The 21,664-nt window shown below is 37.3% G+C and overlaps 1 protein-coding gene across 1 annotated transcript; it reads right to left on the minus strand.

Moving 5' to 3' along the window:
- Positions 1-4,330: 4,330 nt before the first annotated feature.
- On the minus strand, positions 4,331-6,824 carry LOC126380242 (uncharacterized). The gene is made up of 2 exons (XM_050029508.1): positions 6,785-6,824; positions 4,331-6,324 (listed from the first exon to the last, which is right to left on the minus strand). Exon 2 carries the CDS (start codon positions 6,158-6,160, stop codon positions 4,331-4,333), a length of 1,830 nt encoding a protein of 609 aa, XP_049885465.1. The 5' UTR covers positions 6,161-6,324; positions 6,785-6,824.
- Between the last annotated feature and the right edge of the window lie 14,840 nt (positions 6,825-21,664).

The following is a 21,664-nucleotide window of genomic DNA, read 5'->3' on the forward strand; positions in this document are numbered from 1 at the left end:
TACGAACATAAACACAGCCGACATTATGCATATATGTCGTAACACTCCACAGGTTATCGTTATCGTCACGTGATGCTTGATTCTTTGTTTAATTGACTATTGTTGTGAATTAATTAAATACTATGCACAAGTTAAACGTAATAATCATTTTACCAACAAGTGGTGCTGATTTGTTTTGTATCTTTTGTCCGCAAGCACATGTTGATCTATGTCTGTATAAAATATAATCTAGATAAGATAATTGTTGTTTATTATCTGTATAAGGCAATGCAGCTAACCTATCCAGCTCCCGCAGCACAGCAACTACTAACAGCGGCTTCGACCAACACCCGTGCGACATTTATCTGCGAAGATAGCCTTCGCTGCGTCTATTAGAAGAAGTCCTCGATATAATTCGTGACGCGCGCGGCGCGGTTGCTGTGCCGCGGAAGCTTAAGATTTGACTGAGTTTGGTTTTTTACCTAAGCGACAACCAACCAGACATTTCAACCTGAAGAACAAAGAAGAAGAATAGTAGAGTGAAAGAGACATGCTAAAAATTTGATCTGACCTTACTATGCTGACACTTATGAAAGCCTTACTACCAATGAAAGCTTATAATGCAATAGGTATAGTAGTTTTTCTTGGAGCTTCTTTTCCCCGGCTATATAGGTGTAGGGAGCGCTGGTAATTTCAATAAAACCCCACACAAACAATTGAATGAACTGTATTACTTAGGATATTAATTTAATTACAAGATCCAAACATTGAGACGCGTTGGCTTGCTCGCGCTAGAGATGTGACTGACCATAAATGGTAGACTATTAGGTATGTCCCATACAACAGGTTGTGAGAAGCTACAGTAGTTTTAGGCGGATGAGACGTTATGTAAAAATTGACGATTCAAAGTGTAACTATGCTACCTACTGAATAAAGATATTTTTGAATTTGAATTTGAATTTGAGTGATTGTTATTGCATTTTTTTTATTTTTTTTTTCAAAAAGTGTAGCGGTAGGCTGCGTGTCGGGAGGTATGTCCCATACATAAATTGGGGACAGCAAAAAAGTCAAATTTACTGTTATACAAAACAAATTATTTAAATGAATTATAAGTTATACGACCATACTTCTTATTTTATTTTTTGAAACCTTGAATTAATTAAATCTTAATTACAAACCTTATTTTGCTTTTTATACTATCAACTTGAAACCATGAAGTTATACACAGGTATATAAACTTACAAATTTTGTATCAAACCCCTACTTATCACATGTGCAATGCATAACAACATCATAGGTACCAAGATTGGCAGTAAGTAAGTATTTAAAAACTTTATATAAGTGAACTAAGTCAAATACTAAGCTATCTAGTCATTATATTATAAGAATAATCTCACATTAAAATGAAGTTAAGAGAACAATTATCACTTTACTCCTGTGATATTTACATGAATGGAAAGTATAACTTTAACATAAAATTATCACTAATTTTAGTGAGAAATAAAGTTAAATTCACATCTTGTGATTTAAGTAATTAAAAACAAAATTTAAGGAATACAAATTAAGCACATATATCCTTATTTAGCTTAGAAAATAATAAATGCTATTAAAAAGCAAATTGAGAAAACATTCAGTATTTAGTAACCACTGAATAAGAAACACAATAGGTACCACATATTAGGTATTATTTATTACCTACTTTATATAAACATAACAGGTTTTTAAACCGTATATCTCTGTGCAGACCAGCCCTACGAGAAATTCTCTTGGGATCAGTATATTACCACTGGCTGCAGCAGGAACACAAAAAATATATTCAATTATAACAAGATTACTAAGCCATCTAAAGAATTAGTTAACAATAAATGTTCAGCAATTACAATCAGTAACTAAATATTAATTTATGCTTAATAATAATACTTGTTGCACAATAAAACAATAGGTACAAAAAAATTAAAGTAACAATTATGTATGTAGCACAAATAGGAAGGCATAGCCTTGTACATACACCTGGGAGTATGACCAGCACCACAAATCCAGCATGGCAACCACCACAAACCTATTAATTTATAGGTAGGACACAAACTTTTGTCACACTAGTTCGTATGACAGTACCCTTACTGGTTCTGACTGTTAAAGCCCTGACCTTGCTATCTGACCCTGGAAACACCTGTTCAACTCGTGCCATTGGCCAGACCAACGGTATAGACTTTAAAATGACCAAGCTATCTTTTTTGATATTAGGAACATCATGGTGCCACTTTGGCCTGCTCTGAAGCTGTGTCAAATATTGCTTTGACCAAGTCTTCCAAAAACTTTGAATCATTTGTGTACACTGTCTCCAAAATGACAAGCGACTGATGGGAACATCTGTAAGATCAGGTTCAGGATAAGATGTTAAACTGGTTCCAGTCAAAAAGTGTGCTGGAGTTAAGTAGGACATGTCATTAGAATCCACTAATGGTAAAGACAGTATTGGCCTAGAATTTAAAATGCCCTCTATTTGAATTATAACTGAGTTTAATTCTTCATATGTTAAAATTTGCTGACCTACAACCCTCTTCAAATGGTATTTTGCACTTTTTATTCCTGCTTCCCATAGCCCTCCGAATACAGGTGAGTAGCTGGGTATAAAGCTGAACTGAATGCCTAGATTAGAGGCATAATGACCTACTTGATCTTGGTGTTTTTTATTAGAGTGCAATGAGTGAAGCTCCTTAAGTTGGTTCTTTGCACCTTTGAAGGTTGAACCATTGTCACAATAGATTACAGAGGGTTTGTTTCGGCGTGAAATAAATCTTTTTAAACATTGCAAAAAGCATTCTGTTGTCATGTTTGACACCAGTTCAATATGTATGGCCTTTGTTATAAAACAAACAAATAGTACTATGTATGCCTTCAGTATTAGAGGTTTTCTAACTCTCTGCAATTTAATGGAAAATGGACCTCCAAAATCAATCCCTACTTTTTCAAATGGCCTACTGGGGTTCACTCTATCTGAGGGAAGGGAGCCCATCAATTGATGAGATGCCTTGGCTTTAAGCTTGAAGCAAGTCACACACTTGTAAATAACATGTTTAATTTCTCTAATACCGTTTATTAAATAGTACCTTTGGTGTAAACTAGCAAGTAATAACTTCTGACTAGCGTGCAATAAACATCTGTGCTCATTGTGAATTATCAAATGTGTTATCACAGACTTTTTTGGCAAAATAGCTGGGTGCCTTTGCTGATATGGAATGGCAGTATTCTGCAACCTACCCCCAACGCGAAGAATTCCCATTCCATCTATGAAAGGATTCAACGATTTTAAGTTGGACTTTATGGGTTTATTAGACAACAAATCTCTAATTTCATCAGCAAAGTGCTCATTTTGATCATGTTTAATTATCATATTTAAGGCAAAGTTCAATTCCTTGCATGTCAAATATCCAGATTCCCTTTTCTCTTTTTTTACTTTACAATTGTTAATAAATCTATATATGAACGCGAGAACTCGTTTCATTTTGTTTATGTCTGAATACTTAGACAAAAATTTGAAAGTTTCATTACTAGGAGTAGTAACTACATTGCAGACCTTCATTTCAGGGATATCAGTAAGTATTGTAGTGTTCTCAGAGCTGTGAGCCCAATCTGCGTTCTGTAAGAACTGTGGCCCATGCCACCACAGGTCAACATTCACTAGTAAGTGGGCATCCACTCCCCGGGACAAGCAGTCGGCAGGATTTTCCATTGTGTTGACATATGACCATGAAAAAGTTTCTGTCAGCTCGCAGATTGCCTTCACCCTATTAGCTACATACACACCTAGCTTAGCAGGGGCTGTATTCAACCAAGAGAGAACTATTTGAGAATCCACATATAAATGTACTTTGAGTTTGAAGCCTGCATTGATCATTTGATCATAAATCTTTTTCACTAATTTGGCTAGCAATAACGCACTGTTAAGTTCGAGGCGAGGTGTGCTTAAAGGTTTAATAGGATTTATCCTTGATTTTGAGCACAATAAATTGACTTTAACGTTCCCTTCCTTGTCAATCACTCTTAAATACACACAACACCCATAGGCCTTGTTTGAGGCGTCTGAAAACCCTACTAACTCAATGACTTGTGCATTACTTGTGTCAATATTTCTTTTAATTATTATTGGCTTCATATCATTTAAGTTTTGAGCAAACTTTAGAAACATTTTATTTAATTCAGAAGGGAGAGGAGAATCCCATGAAACTTTAGCTAACCAAGTTAACTGCATAATAATCTTTGCAAGCACAATGATTGGGCCTACAAGACCCAAAGGATCAAACATTTTACTAATGAAACTTAATGCTTGGCGCTTTGTATAAGTTTCCAATTATACTTGCTGAGGGCTTGTGAGTTTAAGTGTATCAGAATGAATATTATAAGAAACCCCTAATGTTTTGACACACTGGTTTTCATCTTTACACAAATCAATCTCAGTAAATTGTTTTGATTCTGAAGGAATGTCATTTAATACTTTTTTGTCATTTGAACTCCACTTATGAAGTGTAAACCCTCCAAGTTTCAACAATTCTATCAATTGTTTTTTCATCTCAATTAATGAATCAATGTCATTGCTACCTACATTGGCATCATCAATGTATGTATTGTTTATTAAGATAGATGCCCCTAATGGATACAAATCCTTATATCTGTGAGCCAATTCTACCAAACACCTTGTTGCCAAAAATGTGGAGCTTTTCAAGCCGTAGGTTACGGTTTGTAATTGTATACATTTCAAGCCTTCTTGAGGCGAATCCCTCCATAAAATATTTTGTAATTGACAATGAGCTTTGTTAAGCTTCACTTGTCTAAACATTTTTTGTATGTCAGTGACAAAAACATACTTGTGCAATCTAAACAAAATTAGAATGTTAAACAACTCATTTTGAACGCATGGACCGTTCAATAAAACATCATTTAATGAAATCCCCAAATTGGTGAACATCGAACCATCAAAAACAACCCTTAGCTTAGTTGTACTACTATTTTCATTCATAACGGGGTGATGGGGTAAGAAATAAATTTGACCACTCTCTAAATCATATATTTCAATGCCGACATATTCTGCATGACCTAAAGACAAATATTCTTCAATGAAAGCCTTGTACTTTTGAAAGAGAACAGGATCCTTAGCAAATCTTTTTTCAAGGTTATGAAAACGCTGAATAGCACGAGAAAGTGAATCTCCTAGCTTCAATTGATCTAAATTTTGCTTCAATGGCAAGTCCACCTGAAATATACCATCCTCTAGCACCATAGACTCGGTGAAAATCGATTCAGCTAATTCTTGGTCTGAAGCAGCTTCCTTGTAGATCTCAGAGACTTGTTCACATTTCCAAAAATTCTGCATATTTATTTCTAAACTGCCTAAACTGTCATTTTCATTTTTAGATTGAATTACCTGTTCATCATTATTTATACTTACTGTATTGCTGCACAAAGAAGAAGCACTGCTCTCCGACACCTTGCCAGCCACAACATAGCCGAAGAGTGTATTATGTAAACACAATCCAGCAGTAAGCGGAAGCTTGTCACGCAATAGGATTTGAAAGAACAAATCACAACCCAACAGTAGGCTTATTTTGTCACACTTATAAAAGTCTGGGTCTGCTAATTTAATATGAGAGGGCATATTAATGCTGTTTGCATCAATTTTAAACTGTGGTAAGTCACAGGTTATTTTTGGCACGACACAACAAGATATATCCAACTTGCTATTATTATTAATTGAATAAATTTGAAACGACGCTTTTTGGTTTATTTTATTTTTATCATCACAAATCCCACTGATGGACATATGCTCATCAGTTAAATTGCAATTAATTTTATCTGTCAAATCAGACAATACAAATGAAAGTTGACTACCAGAGTCACAAAGCGCCTTTACATAAAATTCGTGGCCATTTTTATCAATTAATTTGACTTTAATAGTTGGCAACAAAACATCATCACATTTATTTATGGAAAGTGCTACCTGCTTGATAACTTTCTCTGGATTATCCTGATGTAGTAAACTGTTGTGTTTTTCCTTACAAAATGAGCATTTAAAAATAAATTTGCACTTGTTAGGATGCTTGTTTAAACAAAGTTGACACAGCTTATTTGTTGTTACAAATTGTACACGGTCAGATAGCGAGGCCAGTTTGAACCTTTCACACATATGTAGTTTGTGGTACCTTGCATTACAGAACCTGCAGTTACTAGGTGGTGTTCGTTGTTTTTTTGTGATGGCTACCAGGCTCGCTCCGCGGCTGCTGTTCACTGCACCACTCCCATGACCTTGGCCGCTGTTTGCCACAGTCTCAAGTGCTGCTGCTCGTTGTTCTAAAAATTTAAGAAAGGATTTTAAATCAGGCAATTCTTCTTTTAACTCCAGATGAAAGCATCTCAGGCTGTATGGGTCAATTTTGCGTTGCAAAATGCATATTATTATCAAATCCCAATGGTTAGTAGGCACATCCATGTTTTGTAAAGCTCCCAGATGTTGTCTTGTTTTAGAAACAATTTCCCTTAATGCAGAAGCCGTACACCTTGTCATAACTTGCATGTCTAGCAGTGAGTTAATGTGAGTGTTGATGATTTTATTTTTGTTGTCAAATCTTTCTTCTAAAAGTTGCAGTGCAACTGTATAATTTTCAGCTTTGAGGCTAAGATGCATAATCAAACCCGCAGCTTCACCTTCCAAGAAGCACTTTAAATAATATAGTTTGTCGCATGGGGACAGTTTTGCATTTGAATCAATAATGCTTTTAAAAAGACTTATAAAGTTTTGGTAATTACATACCTCTCCGCTAAATTTATTTATGTTGATGGGTGGTAATCGGTGCAATCCAGTAATTCCATCCCCGCATGCAGCGCCGGAGACCATGCTCATGCATTTACCTGAAGCCTGAGGTAGTAAGGCCTCTTCAAATATAGCCAGCGTTGACAAGTACAGCTCTTCGTACTTGGCGATGTCCTCTGCGCTACTCTGGTCTAAAACTGAAATGTTCAGATTAGTGTCACAGTACTCCTGAAATACCTGGATAAGCCTCTTTTTTCGAACTTCGCATTCACTGGGTTTCAATTTTTCCAGAGCCATCCCATCTTGGCAGAGATTAAAAAGCCTCGTAATTGTTGCTTTAGCAACGCCTCGGGCGGCGATCAATTTGTTTAACTCCATAGTTGTGAGTTAAATTAAAAATATTTGTACAAAACAACACTGTAAAACAGCTTTAAATTGAAAAATAAAAATATGCGTTGTGAACGAATTTCACGCTATCAGTGATGATAACAAGAATGACAAGATGGCATCAACTGGGCGTTGGCTGCTTCCGCGTTCGTCCCCCAGTCCCCCTCTAACATCTGCGGGGTGCGATGCGCACACGCGGAGCTGCGCGGTGAGCGCGGGCGTCGATGTCAATATTGTGTCTATGGTGCACCACGATGCGTTCAGGCGCGTTCACACTCTCGGCGACAACTAGAAGTTCGAGAATTTAATTATTTATTTTAATTGTTTTCAATCCGCACTTTTTAGTCTTCAACACGAAGACGAAATTAAATAATACACGAAGATTAAATTGACACTTATAGCAGCATCCTTTGCATGAAAAGTTGGTTTGTACACAAAGTTCACGACAAAGTTCTCCGTTCGTGCGATTATAGCATCGCACCACAACCATGAAAAATGGAAAATAAACAAATAAATTGTTTTGAATTATTAATTAAATGCACTTTTATGAACTTTAAAGTCACTTAACAGCAACGTTCATTGCACTAATTGGCAAACGCAACTTAACAGTTCACGCTTGTTTTCTGACGTAGAGATTTAAAATATCACTTAACAGCGACGACGTGACAGAGTTTATTAAGACGATTATAGCATCATCGGGCAACCACTGCACTTTTCGTAATAAAAATTACTTTAACGCGACTTAACAGTCCACGATTTTGTCAATAGAGACACATTTCTCACGTAGAGAATTTTAATGGCGGATGAAAATTTTTGTGAGCCACACTCGCGACGCGGAAAGCTGCTCAACCTTGGACCTTGCAACGACGACGAAGGACCATTATGTAGGGAGCGCTGGTAATTTCAATAAAACCCCACACAAACAATTGAATGAACTGTATTACTTAGGATATTAATTTAATTACAAGATCCAAACATTGAGACGCGTTGGCTTGCTCGCGCTAGAGATGTGACTGACCATAAATGGTAGACTATTAGGTATGTCCCATACAACAGGTTGTGAGAAGCTACAGTAGTTTTAGGCGGATGAGACGTTATGTAAAAATTGACGATTCAAAGTGTAACTATGCTACCTACTGAATAAAGATATTTTTGAATTTGAATTTGAATTTGAGTGATTGTTATTGCATTTTTTTTATTTATTTTTTTTTTTTCAAAAAGTGTAGCGGTAGGCTGCGTGTCGGGAGCGTTCCCTCATTTTCTCGCTTCCTTCAACCAACTTTTGCCTCGGATTGTTTGTGCCAAGTAATTGAACTATAATTTTCTTTTGAATAGAAAAGTGAGAAATTAATTTGCCCGTGCTGCGTCGGAAGACAATCAAAGTTAGTTAATGAAGCAAACTAAAATACCTAGTTTAGTATGGAGCACTGGGCATTTTAAATAAACAATCTTTCAAGACTTTTTTATTATTGTGTTCTTTTTATTATTTTTGTTTGATACTTCTCCGCTGTACTGAGATTATAGAAAAATAAAACATAGAAGGTTTAACTGCGTAAGATTTCGAACAAGTCACAAAATCAGACTGAGTGATAAATTGTGTCTTCTTCAGGTCAAGGAGTATTTATTACCTACTTATGTAGGGTGCAAAGCTAACGAAAGGGGTTAGCCTAATTGCTGTTACAACTTGTTCGTGCAATAATAACATAGGCTTAGTAAATCCAGTCCGAATTAAATAAACACCTCTCGTATCTCGCCTATGCGAATCTGCGAGAGAGACATCTCGATTCGTGCGAGTTACTACGCTAATGAATCGCGATGGAAACTCCTTGGAACTTGTTTAATCCCATCATCTCCCGAATGTTTTCCCGTATTCACGGGGTCCACTTACCTTAAATGAACATTTGACAGGTCCAGTTTTTTGCAAAAGAAACCTCACAACCAAAAGGAAAAACCAGACTAGTACAGGCAACTTGTAACTTAGCTAATCGCCCATAATAATTGTATTGCGTATTGGACTCTAAATACATAGATTGACTGCCATTTTAGTTAATATTTAAGTACCTAAATATACAAATAATATAAACATGTAATTCTACTAACCTTCGCATATGTTTTCAGCTTTCCCATCCGCTTGATAAAATATCCAAAAGTCAAAGCCGCACACTCAAAGTGAATTCTGCTCTGCATTCCTTTCATAAACGCAAGGCGCAATTCAAAATATGTGTGAGAGAGATAATTCAATAACATTCAGGTGTCTCTGAGAGGCTTAAGTTTTTAAGTCTAGTCATTATAATCTTTGTCAGCTATTCGTAGCTCTACCACAGATTATTAAATACCTTTGTACGTACTGTGTTGTACTTAACGTAAAAAATAATGTTTGAGCCCTAAATATAAATAGTGTGCCAATCGCCAAAATGTTTTTTTTTTTTTTATACTTACTAGTTTTTCACCAGTGTCTTCGCAATTATTAACATTGATTGATAAATTGTAATACATACCTACTAAGTTTTAGAAAAATAGGCGGTTGTGACTAGAATTCTTGACCAATTGGTCTTATCGGGGTTCTTTATTAGTCCAAGAATTGCGCATACGTATAAGTAGGTATAAGGGAGCTGTTATTACCTATAAAATAATATTATATGATTAAAGACTTAATTAAGGTTAGACGTTTCCTTTTTGTTTTACGTGATTTCTCCTTACTCCGGTAGTTTTGATCCCAATGGACATATGGGGAGCGCTGAATGCTGTCCTAGGGTCCTGGGTGTCCCTGTTACTCAGTTTTAATCTTGAATTGTTGATATTACAATCCTGTCCTGTGATTGGCTAAAATTTCAATGAATTGGCAGAAGCTGTCAGTTTCAGCCAATCACAGGGTAGTATTTATACCTGTCAAGCAAGAAAGAGTCTGAGTTATGGACACATTAGATATCTTTATATTTATGATGGTTAGCTGCTATTTGTCGTCGGAGAGATTCTCCCGGTATCATATTCCCGATTCCCACCGTTTACCCCGGAAGTGCGGGGCATGAATCTTGCGCCGCGAGTATGAATGGCGCGATACGGCGGGTGAGCGCTAACGGTCGCGCATACCTGAACCGGCGTCGCGTACGCGCGCGCAGTGTAGCCTACCATTCAGAGGCCGCAAGACAGGTTTTTTTTACCCGTCTGCGGCCAAACAAAAAGAGAGTTATTTAATATTGTTCTTGGAAGCAGAATTTGACAGCAGGACAAAAAGCCAGAATAGTGCCTTCTTCTTCTTCTCTCGTATGGCTTGTGAGGTGCATTACCAACCTCATCAACCCTGGTGTCAGGGTCACTATTGAGCCGCCAAAGGCCCCTGACATGGCTCATGTAACGACTACTTACTTACATCAGTAAGTAGTAACCGAGACCAGCAGCTTAACGTGCCTACCGAAACACGGAGAGAGAGAGAATTGTGCCAATCCGATCTAAGCATCATGCTATGCAAGTGTATTCTTTTTTGCTATAGCACTTACAAAAAAAAAACTCTTTATTTGTTTGTTTGTTAATGCTATGATGTAAGTGTTATTTTTGATAGACGATCAGATTATTTTCTTTTCATTAGGTGTATTTTCAAAATTAAGAGTTAAATACATTAAATATAATATACCTACTTAGATGTACCTAACTGGATTTATATTTATTTCTTATTTAAAAATATACTTCTTCTAAAACTGAAATCAATAAAACATCCTTATCACGTAGGTAGAGGCTGCAAGTCAGGTAAAGGTTTCAAAGTATAGAGATAAACAACATCACACAAAGCACACCTCAATCACAAATGATTTAATGAAAGATCAAATGTAGTGACTAACGAACGGCAGTCGATAATCACGCCATATAGTCAGTATGAATTCGAGATGGTGCACCATGCTAGTAATTAAACTAACGACATGTCATAATGGCTGTTCTGACATAATAAAGTACAGCCATTCGCTCCGTCAATGTATTTATAAATTATAACGTAACTTGAGAAGAGGAACAAACTTCATCTCATTTTTTTATAATTATTATTAGTTTTACTTCACTTGTATTTATACTGAAAAAATCTAAAAATACATAAAAAATATCGTTTTCAAGGAGACGATTTGACGGCTTGAAAGGAAACTTGTAAAAATAGGATATTTTTAAAACGGTTTAGTATCTATCAGTCACAAAGAGAAAAGACATGAGATTTACCTCCTAGTATACGATACATAACTAGGTAGGTATCATTTACAAACAATGATAAAACTTAAGTACATATAAAAAAATTGGTACAGTTTAATACACGCAATACATGTAGAGCGGTGAAGTTAAATAAAAATGACTCGTGGTATTCTTAATTTGCCACAAAAAAAAACATAGAAAAAATATAGATATAAATATAGACATCCTCGCTTCTTCTCTAACCGACGGTATCTTCTTTCCCCTTCTTTCTCTCTCACACTACTCGGGACACGTTCATCTCATACACATCACGTTCATAATAATATTCCATACCCACATAAAGAGAAGATCAAGAAAAGTGGAAGAGTCCAGAGAAGGAACCTTTCTGATAGACTCCAGATAATTTCATAAATTCCATAAAAAATAAGATAAAACAAATATAATATAAAACAAAAAAAAAGTAGCTAGTATTAGTAATCTACTAATAAAACCCTGGTTTGCTTACAAAAACAATATAATTATATTCAAGAAGCCAAAAGACAAAGTCCAATATCAAAATTCAAAAACAGTAAAGGAGTAAAAATCAATGTCAAAAGAAGGATATAATTATGATAAATTTGTATAAAATGTTGTGCTATCTTGCACAACAGATTAAGTACCACCTATCACAATCTAAGCTGCGTGCGATCAGCGAACAAAAAATCAACGCACCACGCTGTAAATGATGTAGTACGCCGTGCTTTGGTATCAGTAAATATACCATGTATTTTGGAGCCCCCGAGTCTAGTAGCGTAGATGGTAAAGACCTGATGGCCTTACCCTGGCAAAGGAGTCGAATACTTATTGTGAGATATAACTTTTGTATGTACTTATGCTGCATCAGATGGGACAGTAGCGGAAACTGCGGCTCGGCTAAAACGCATGAAATGCAGTAATTCCGTTCCGCTGGTTGTCGAGACCGCAAGTCCATGGGGAATCGATACAGTGACCTTTATCAGAGACTTGGGTCGGCGTCTCAGGGAAACAGAATGCGATCCCCGCTCGAGATCATTCCTGGTCCAAAAAATTTACCTGGCTGTGCAACGCGACAACGCTTCAAGTGTAATAGGCACATTATTTAATGATATGGTTGCTCCTGTTGGGTTATTTGAGAAAGGTATCAATTTCTTGTTTTTGTTAAATTTTGATTTGATTATTACTCTTATAAAAGTATGTTTATGTTTTGTCTATGGTGTAAGCTAATTATGCGTGGTCACAACGGAGGATTCAAAAAAAAGCAAACTTTATTTAATAAATTTAATTATAAAAGAATTACAATACTATAGACGTGATAATTGTCCGATATTAGGTACAAGAATGTCAGAACACGAGGAATGAAATTCGATGTGGCGATTGCTGTCGTCATGTGGCACGTTGACGTGACACGTTCCCACGCGTCAGCAGTTTACTTGTGCATGTTGAAATTGAGGACGATGCTTATACAGCGATGTGCATACGTTAAGGGTGCGTAACACCTCCCCCCGTAGAACAGCGAGTATTGAAGACTTTCGTCGTAAATTGAGCTGGGGGATGATCCGAGCCAACCCTTGGGATGGCGTAAATTGGTTGCGGCTGCAGTTCGATTTCTTCAAAGTTTTCTTGCTTGCTTTTGTCTTGTTTCAGATGGTACTTGCGATATGCTAAGCAGCTAATGAGTGCGCATGCACTTATTATCACAACGTACATTGGTAAAGTAGTGTGATAAAGGCTGTAACCGTTGTCCCTGTAGGGTTTCACAAGTGGTTGCTGAGTTATTTTGGAGTTGACTTTATGTAATTGGTCCAGGTTGATTGATTTTAACTTGAATGATGGGGTTTGTTGCGTCCCCGTGGTTTCTTTAGGCAAGTCCATAATTTGCATTGCTTGACCTTTCAGACGATCCTTGGTATTTGAAATCACAAATTCTGTTGTCTCGACGTAACATCGATGAGGGATGATGATGAGATAGCTGCCCTGAAGTGTCTTGTGTAAATCTTGTCCGCAGGATAGGTGCACATTTGTTGAGGTAGGGAAGTTGGCAGTATAATGTTTGTCGTCAAGTTTCTCGAATGCTGAATTTTCTAGTGAGACTGTGGTCGGTATGCATGTTACAGTTATTTGCTGGGTAGTGATGAGTTGGTGAATACAGTCCTGAGGTGTGCGGCGTTGCAGTTTCTTATCCTCTTCACACAGGTATCCCTTGCTTGTCCTCGGGCATTCCGCTTGTAGGTACTTGAAATCTTTCAGGTATATTGCAAGGAATGGAGAGCGGGGTATAAGGATTTCATGATCTTTATTGGGTACGATAGATAATTTATAAAGATTATATACTTGAGATAGAATAATCGGGAATTTATATATTATAACAATCTCATCCTTTGAGTAATAAGAGCCTAATTTCATAATATCGTAATACTCTCTGATATCTAGATCGATTATACTTTGTTTGCCGTATAAGTTATGTAGCTTGTTAATCATAGACTTTATTTCTTTTATACCTATAACGGAATGGTGAGTGGTTGAAGTTTTAATAAAAGCTAATATGTTTTGTAATTTTGTTATTTCTGATGATATAGAATCTACATTATCACCTAAAATAACGAGTGCTTGTGCAAGATGTGCGTATTTTACCAGATCATTTTCTTTGGTTGCTATACTTTGACTAATTTTGTTCATTAATGTTTGAATTTGATTCTGATTGGCTACAACACTATCGATTATTTTTGAATACTGAGACGTCCAATTTTTAGTTAAACTAACATGGCTGTTGAATTCAGTTATTAACTCATTTTCTTTATTTTGTAACGATTTTATAGCTCTATCATAATGTAAGGCATCCGCGTAATCAAGATTGCCGGTTATACTCTTTATTACCGAGCCTAGACCATCCACGAGACCTCTTTTTATACGATTCGATTCAAAAGTTTGTAAATGCTCAAGTACTTTATGGAGTTTAAGTTCTAGGTAGGCTATGTGGGGTTCGAATAGGGATGAAGTTCTATTATTAAGCTCGGGGCTGAAATTATCTATTTGGTTAATTATTTCATAAATTTTACTTTGAAGGTCCTGTAAGTTTATATGTTGCACAAAAGAGTGATAGTGGGAAATGATTCTAGTGGGGCCTAAATTGAAGGGTAATACACCTGGACCATTGCTAAGGTTTTCAAGGATTATTTCCTGCATTAACGCCGGCTGCAGAAGTAGATGAAGTACCAGGAGAGTCCTGCAACAATTGGGCACTTTTAGGAACTCTTTTTAGACGGGATTTCGCTATTGGGCCTTTCTTTTTCCTTGTATATATGTGAATCGGGAGATCCGCCATTACTATGTCCTTGGTATATCTAGGGGCTATTTTTTGTCGGGTAGCGACTGGATTACGTATGAAAATCTGTTGCTCGGGTGAATACTCCACTTCGGTCTGTCTATTCTTATTTCGGGAATCTGTCAAGTCTTTACGTAGGGTCGTGCATGAATCCTGAATTAAATCGTAAGCTTTAATCATTCTAAGCTTGTGGTCTGTCATGTACTGCTGTAACAGGTGCGTGGAGAGATCTATGTCGAAGGGGTCACGAGGGTCGAAATGTCCTGTAACTACTTCAATCGGTTTACACTTCGTAAAACTATGTATGGTATTGTTATAGGCTAGTATTGCATAAGACATTAAATTGACTACGGAATTATTTTTTTGTTCGAGTTTTAGAATTCTAAGGTGTTCCAGTATTGTTGAGTGGAACCTCTCAACAATGCCATTTTCATTGGGTGTATGGGGTGCTACTCTATGGTGCTGTATCTTGTGGAGCCTTGTAAATTCTGCAAAGAGTTGGTTACTAAATTCAGGACCGTTATCAGTCACTATAGTTATAGGTATACCATGATGTGTACAAAATTTAAGTAGTGCCTGAACTACGCTGATTGCTGTTCCGTCCCTTAAATAATAAGCTTGAGCGTACTTTGAAAAAGCGTCTACAATCGTTAAATATTTTTCACACTGTATGGTAAGAAGATCTAAGTGGACCAATTCAAAAGGTTTGCTAGCGGGTGGAACCAATTGAAATTTTTGTTTTATAGGGTTCCGATCATACTTCGCCTGACCACAGATTGTACATTCATTTATAAATTTTGTGATATGCTCGCGCATTTTCGGCCAATAGTACTTGTGAGACAAAGCCAGGTAGCATTCGGTGATACCACGATGGTTGGTTTTGCCGTCGTGGTATTTGTTAATGATCTCTTGCTGTCTTAAGTATTCCCTAACATTTTCTAGTTCATTTTTGGTTAACCATAAATTCATCGCCGAGTTTTTGAATGCGCCCTGTATTATGGGAATTATTGTATACATTTCTTCGGGTGGATTAATTATTAGACCTGTCTTAATTTTTGGGTGAACGTACTCTTTAATCGCACTAATGACGTCATCCTCGAGGTTAGATTGTGACAATTGAATAGACGTCCGCGTATGAGTCTCGAATGGTTTCGTTACAGTGGTTCTCCCTTTAATGTCGCCTACTACGGTAAGTATGATTTGTTTAGTAAATTTATTTAGGGGTTCATCCGTAATCGGAACCTCTAATATGGGGTTTTCATTGTCGGTATGAACAGTCATAGTCCTGGATTCACCCGCAGAATTTGGAGCGGTTAGAGTTCTAGAGTCATTTAAAGAAGGTGGTTTTTCCGATGGATTAACTATGATAGAACTTAGCTCATCGTTATTAATCTCAATACGAGACAAGGCATCTGCATTAGTATTGCATTTGCCTTGCTTATATACTACAGTGTAGTCGTATTCGCTAAGCTTTAGGCGCCACCTAGTAAGCCGTGAGTTGGGCTCTTTAAGGTTCATTATCCATTGTAGTGGCTTGTGGTCTGTAATGATCTTAAACTTACGACCAAACAAATACGGTCTAAAGTATTTGGTAGCCCATACAATGGCTAAGAGCTCCTTCTCGATGGTACTGTAATTTGATTCGCTGGAATTAAGAGTCCTGGAGGCATATGCAATTGGTTTGTCGGACCCTATTGCACCCTGTGACAATACTGCTCCTATGGCCACATTAGACGCGTCCGTTGTTAATAGAAATTCCTTTGTGAAATCCGGGTATTGCAGTACGGGATCATTGGTAAGCAATGTCTTACAGTGTTCGAAACAGTTGATATAGGGTTGATCTAGAGTTATTTTAGATCCTTTCTTTAGGCACTGAGTAAGTGGTTTTGTGAGGCGTGCAAAATCAGGGATGAATTTCCTATAATATCCCAGTAATCCAAGGAAACGTTTTATTTCGGTTGGTGTCTTGGGAAGGGGGTAGTTTTTAATGGCTGTAATTTTGTTAGGATTTGGTTTAACACCATCTCCGCAGATGACATGACCTAAGAATTCGGTTTCCAACTTCAGAAATTCAGACTTATCCATCTGGATTTTGAAGTTAGATTCTCGTAATTTCTTAAACACCTTTTCCAAGTTTATTATATGCTCCTGAAGGGAGGTACTGAAGACGATTATATCGTCGAGATATACTAGGCATACTTCGTTTTGGAGATCTTTTAAAACATTGTCCATTACCCTTTGAAAGGTTGATGGTGAGTTTTTTAGGCCCATGGGCATTCTGAGAAACTCATAATGCCCATTTTCGACATTGAATCCGGTTTTGTGGATGTCGTTGGGGTCCATCTCCACCTGGTAAAAGCCACTTGCTAGGTCAAGGGTGGTGAAGTATTGACACTTGCCGAGTTTGTCTAGTACGTCTGAGATATTGGGTATCGGATATTTATCGTCGATAGTTTTCTCGTTAACCTTCCTAAAATCCACAACAAGGCGCCATTTCACTTTACCGGAAGCGTCAGCCTTTTTGGGTACTATCCAAATAGGAGAGCTCCAGGCAGAATCTGAAGGTCTTATAATGTTCTGATCAAGCATTTTCCCTATCTGATCTCTGACTTCCTGTCTATGGATATAGGGATATCTGTAGGTTTTCGTGTGCACTGGAATTTCATCTGTCGTTTTTATTTTATGTTTTATCTTATTGGTGAATGTTAAATGTTCGCCATCAAGATAAAACACATCAGCGTACTGTGCACAAAGATTACGTAGGTTAGCGACTTCTTCCGCGTTAAGATGTTCAGTACGAAGTCGTGACAATACTTTTTCAACGCGATCTGAGCAGATTTCAGTAGTTTCACATTCTGTGTTGAATATTTCAGCTGAAACCGGACGATCCATAGAAAATATGACGTCATTAGATGAGGTATTTGTAACCTCTACCCAACCACGATTATTTTTTACTTCAGTTAGGCACTCTGAGATGAGGCAGTTGCATATTGTTTGGCTGGTAATTAATACATCCCCGTTTTGACTATTTATAGGCAGTCTAGCTAATTTAGATGATTGAGCAGGAATTATTTCTTCATATAAATTAGTGTTTCGGGAATCGTACATTTGTATTGGGATTTTAGAGTTGCGGGTTGTTAACATTTTGCTTTTAAGATCTATATTAGAGTCCCATATGTCAAGTAAATCAAATCCTAGAAGGCCGTCAAAATAGTTATGGAAATTATATACGAATAGGGTGATGTCACCCTGTTCCTTAAACTCAGGAAAGCATGGTAGAGTTATAGAGTAGTCATTCTTACTTGTTGCGTGTACATTTGTTACTTCGAAAGGGTCGTAATTTAGGGGTATGTGATTAAAATATTTTTCAACTGCTTGTGGACTAATGAATGACTGATTAGCTCCTGTATCGATTAGAAATTTTAAAGGGGGATTGCTAATTTGTATGTAGCCGAGTTGCCTCTGAATATGAAAGTTGACCTCTATTTTGGCTTTTCTGATTTGGCACTCTCCTGAAAATTTTCATCCTTGCAGGAGGAATTTGGAGCTACACTCTCAACTACTTGGGTGTCTGCATGAGGATACTGTTCATTGTCGTAGTAATAAACTGGGTACTGTTCATGGTTCGAATAATCTTGTTGGTAGTACTCAGGATAGTCATAGTTGTAGTCGTAGTCGTAATGAGCTTCATAGCCATAATCACACATCTCGTTAAAATTCATCTCACGCGTCTTGAAATAATTGCTCGGAGGCGGGTTACCGAATTTCCTCCAGTCATGTCCGCCAGCACCCGTAGGGGGTAAAACCTTAGGGGTGTAATGACTTACACCGCTCATCGGGCGCGCAGCATTAAAGTTAGAGAATTGCTGCGGTTGTGGCCTAGGCGGCATTCTGAACGTGTTGTTTTGGGGGTTGTAGTTCGGCGGAGGGGCGCGGAACATCATTTGTGTGCGAGAAGGACCGCGTGGTAGTTGCAATTGGGGTGGTATATTAGGTTTCCAGGCTTGAAAAGGTTGCAATTGTATAGGCGGTTGTCGCGAGGGGCCAGGTAAGTTAAATATCGGCTGCCTTGATGGACCAGGCGTACCGAAAGCAGGTAATTTTTGCGCGAAGTTATTTAGGGGTAGGTTGGTATTAGCATTGAAAGTTTGTTCCTTCCACCCGTTCCTACTAACCCCTTCGTTACGCTGTTGCATATACAGGGTATTCAGCTCATCTTGAACGTACACTAGCGCCTGTTCCAGCGTGGAGGGACGCATACAACGAATTTTAGACCCAAGGGGATCTTTCAAACCGCGTAAGTACGCTTGCAGAGTTAGCTTTTGGTATAGAGTGCGTTTTGCCTCAACGGTGGTAGTGACAGTTTCATGAAGACTAATATATGTCATTATAGTGCTAAGCAAAGATCGACAACGCTCGTAAAACTCTTGCGGGGTATTTGATCCTTGAGTCTGTAGAGACAAATCATTATATAAAGCGGTCTCGTCGCGATGATCGGCGAAGTTATTGATTAACGCGCTCCGTATCCCGTTCCAGTTCTCTGGTAGCCCATTAGAATTGATCAACCTAGCCGCGTGCCCTGTGACTTTATTTAGTATGCCATTTATAAGAGCTTGATTAGCTAATTCATGCCCCGGTCCTACCCTAAAATGAGCCAGAACAATTTGATCACACAAGTTAATGAAGCGGGTTAAAATGTGGGGGTTGCCGTCAAACTCAGGCAACATTCTGAGTGACTTGTAAATGACATCAACGTCGTCGTGAGCCATCGTGCTTTCTAAACCTCTTTGTTCGTCCATACAATTATTCCTACTGGATAATCTATTATTATCCCCTACCCTAACGTTACGTGATTCTCTCGGATGAAAAATTTTTACGATTAATTATTATATCGGTTACACATAAATATATATCTATAATACAGAGAATGTAAAACACACACAGTATAAAATATAAGAAAGAAGAATTAGAATAAAACTAAATAAAAATTATATAGGACTAAGGAAAGCAAGGAATTGAAAGATTCAAGACACTTACAGCATTCTTCAAGTTTCTTTCTTCTGACGAATCAATGTCTGGATTCACCTCAGCTGGAGCCACGCGTAGATTCAGGATATTCGCTTCGGCGACTTGATAGCCACAGGAACGGTCGCACGCAGCACAGGTTTCGATGTTCGGAAATCTTCTAAGAAGCGCGAACCGATCCCGAATATCCTACCGACTGCGCCAATTATGCGTGGTCACAACGGAGGATTCAAAAAAAAGCAAACTTTATTTAATAAATTTAATTATAAAAGAATTACAATACTATAGACGTGATAATTGTCCGATATTAGGTACAAGAATGTCAGAACACGAGGAATGAAATTCGATGTGGCGATTGCTGTCGTCATGTGGCACGTTGACGTGACACGTTCCCACGCGTCAGCAGTTTACTTGTGCATGTTGAAATTGAGGACGATGCTTATACAGCGATGTGCATACGTTAAGGGTGCGTAACAAGCTTAACAATTGTAAAGCCAAATAATTTCATTCGATAATTAGCGTCACGTTAACACAATTGATGCCAAATATTTCAACATTGAAAACGGAGGGTTATTTTGAATTTACACGAGTAAATTCATTCAGCTCGCAAAATATATTTCCATTTTCAGCTTTCCTGAAGCGTCAGAAAGCAAAAAGTTTTATTTATTTTCACACTTGTTTGTTTACCGCTGATGTTTATATTTGAATGCAGTTACAGATATTAATTTTAAAATATTGTGAATTTTTTACTGTAATTGCAATGACATTATAAAAGCTGAGTTTCTGAGAGTCCCGGCTAATATTTATTTAAGTAAGTTTGTAGTCGTTACATGAGCTCTACCACTTTCTTGAAGTGAGGTTTGCCTCAGACGACATTAAGTAGTTAATGATACAAATAATCAGAAGGATTTTTGTGACATAATATAATTACTTATATAAAACCGGTCTGATTATTTTATAAACTGTATGGCTGCCAGATTAATTTGGAATTGTAGTAACTGCTACTTCTACAGGTTTTAATATGAATTTCGCTCTAGGTAAGATAATTAACATATTCTTAGCACAAAAAGCTTTGACGCTGAAAGTGATAGCCCGTAAGGGGTAATTTAAATTGTTGATGAGCTTAACAACAATTTCAGTCAGAAACATACATACCTACCTGTAGTTATGCTCCTATCCCTATTGAGGTAGACAGGGCCGCACAGGTTATGAATACGACAATCCACAGCTGTCTTGATTATCGTTTGAAGATTGTGAAATATTATCCCCACATAGTTACAACACGTAAATTTCTTCTAAATTCAATTTTTTTTTGAATACTCGTAGTTTGTGTTATCGAAGTGCAAAGAAGCGCAGCAGTATTGATACAAGAAAATGCAATCTAAACTTCACTTGATTCGATTAAAAACTGAAAGATTTTCGACTGTAAATATGTATCCTGTCTTTGCCGGTAGCTTGCCTCGTTGGTGCCTTGTTAGTGCTTAACCTGGATAATATTTACCATACCTAGTAATCTCTCTGACACACAAATATTAACATGCAACAAGAACTTTATGCAACGCAGTAGCTGTTTCCATATTACCAAAATGAAGGTATATAACTAAGTTCCACCAAGCAGACGTCTGCTCTGAAGCTAAACAGACAGACTTAGCAACTAACTTTGAAATGCCTCCGACTTATAGTCAACCTCAAAGTGTAGGGATGAACAATCTAACGAGAATAATCGGCATATTATTCTGTTAAAACTAGAATTTACAACAAGATATTGTGATTGGATCTCGACAGAGTAAAAGACGCATAATTATTTCCTTGAGGCTGTTCTCTGGCAATAGGCTAGTTTCCAGCTAGTCAAATCAGTCATTTTTTACTAACCGTCAAAACACGAAATTAGTATGGAAAAGTGACGTCATAGACAAACGTGACAAAATATCGCACATACGAGTATTATAGCATTTTTC

The sequence above is a fragment of the Pectinophora gossypiella genome, chromosome Z (genome assembly GCF_024362695.1).
Source record: "Pectinophora gossypiella chromosome Z, ilPecGoss1.1, whole genome shotgun sequence".
NCBI classification, from domain to species: Eukaryota; Metazoa; Arthropoda; class Insecta; order Lepidoptera; family Gelechiidae; genus Pectinophora; species Pectinophora gossypiella.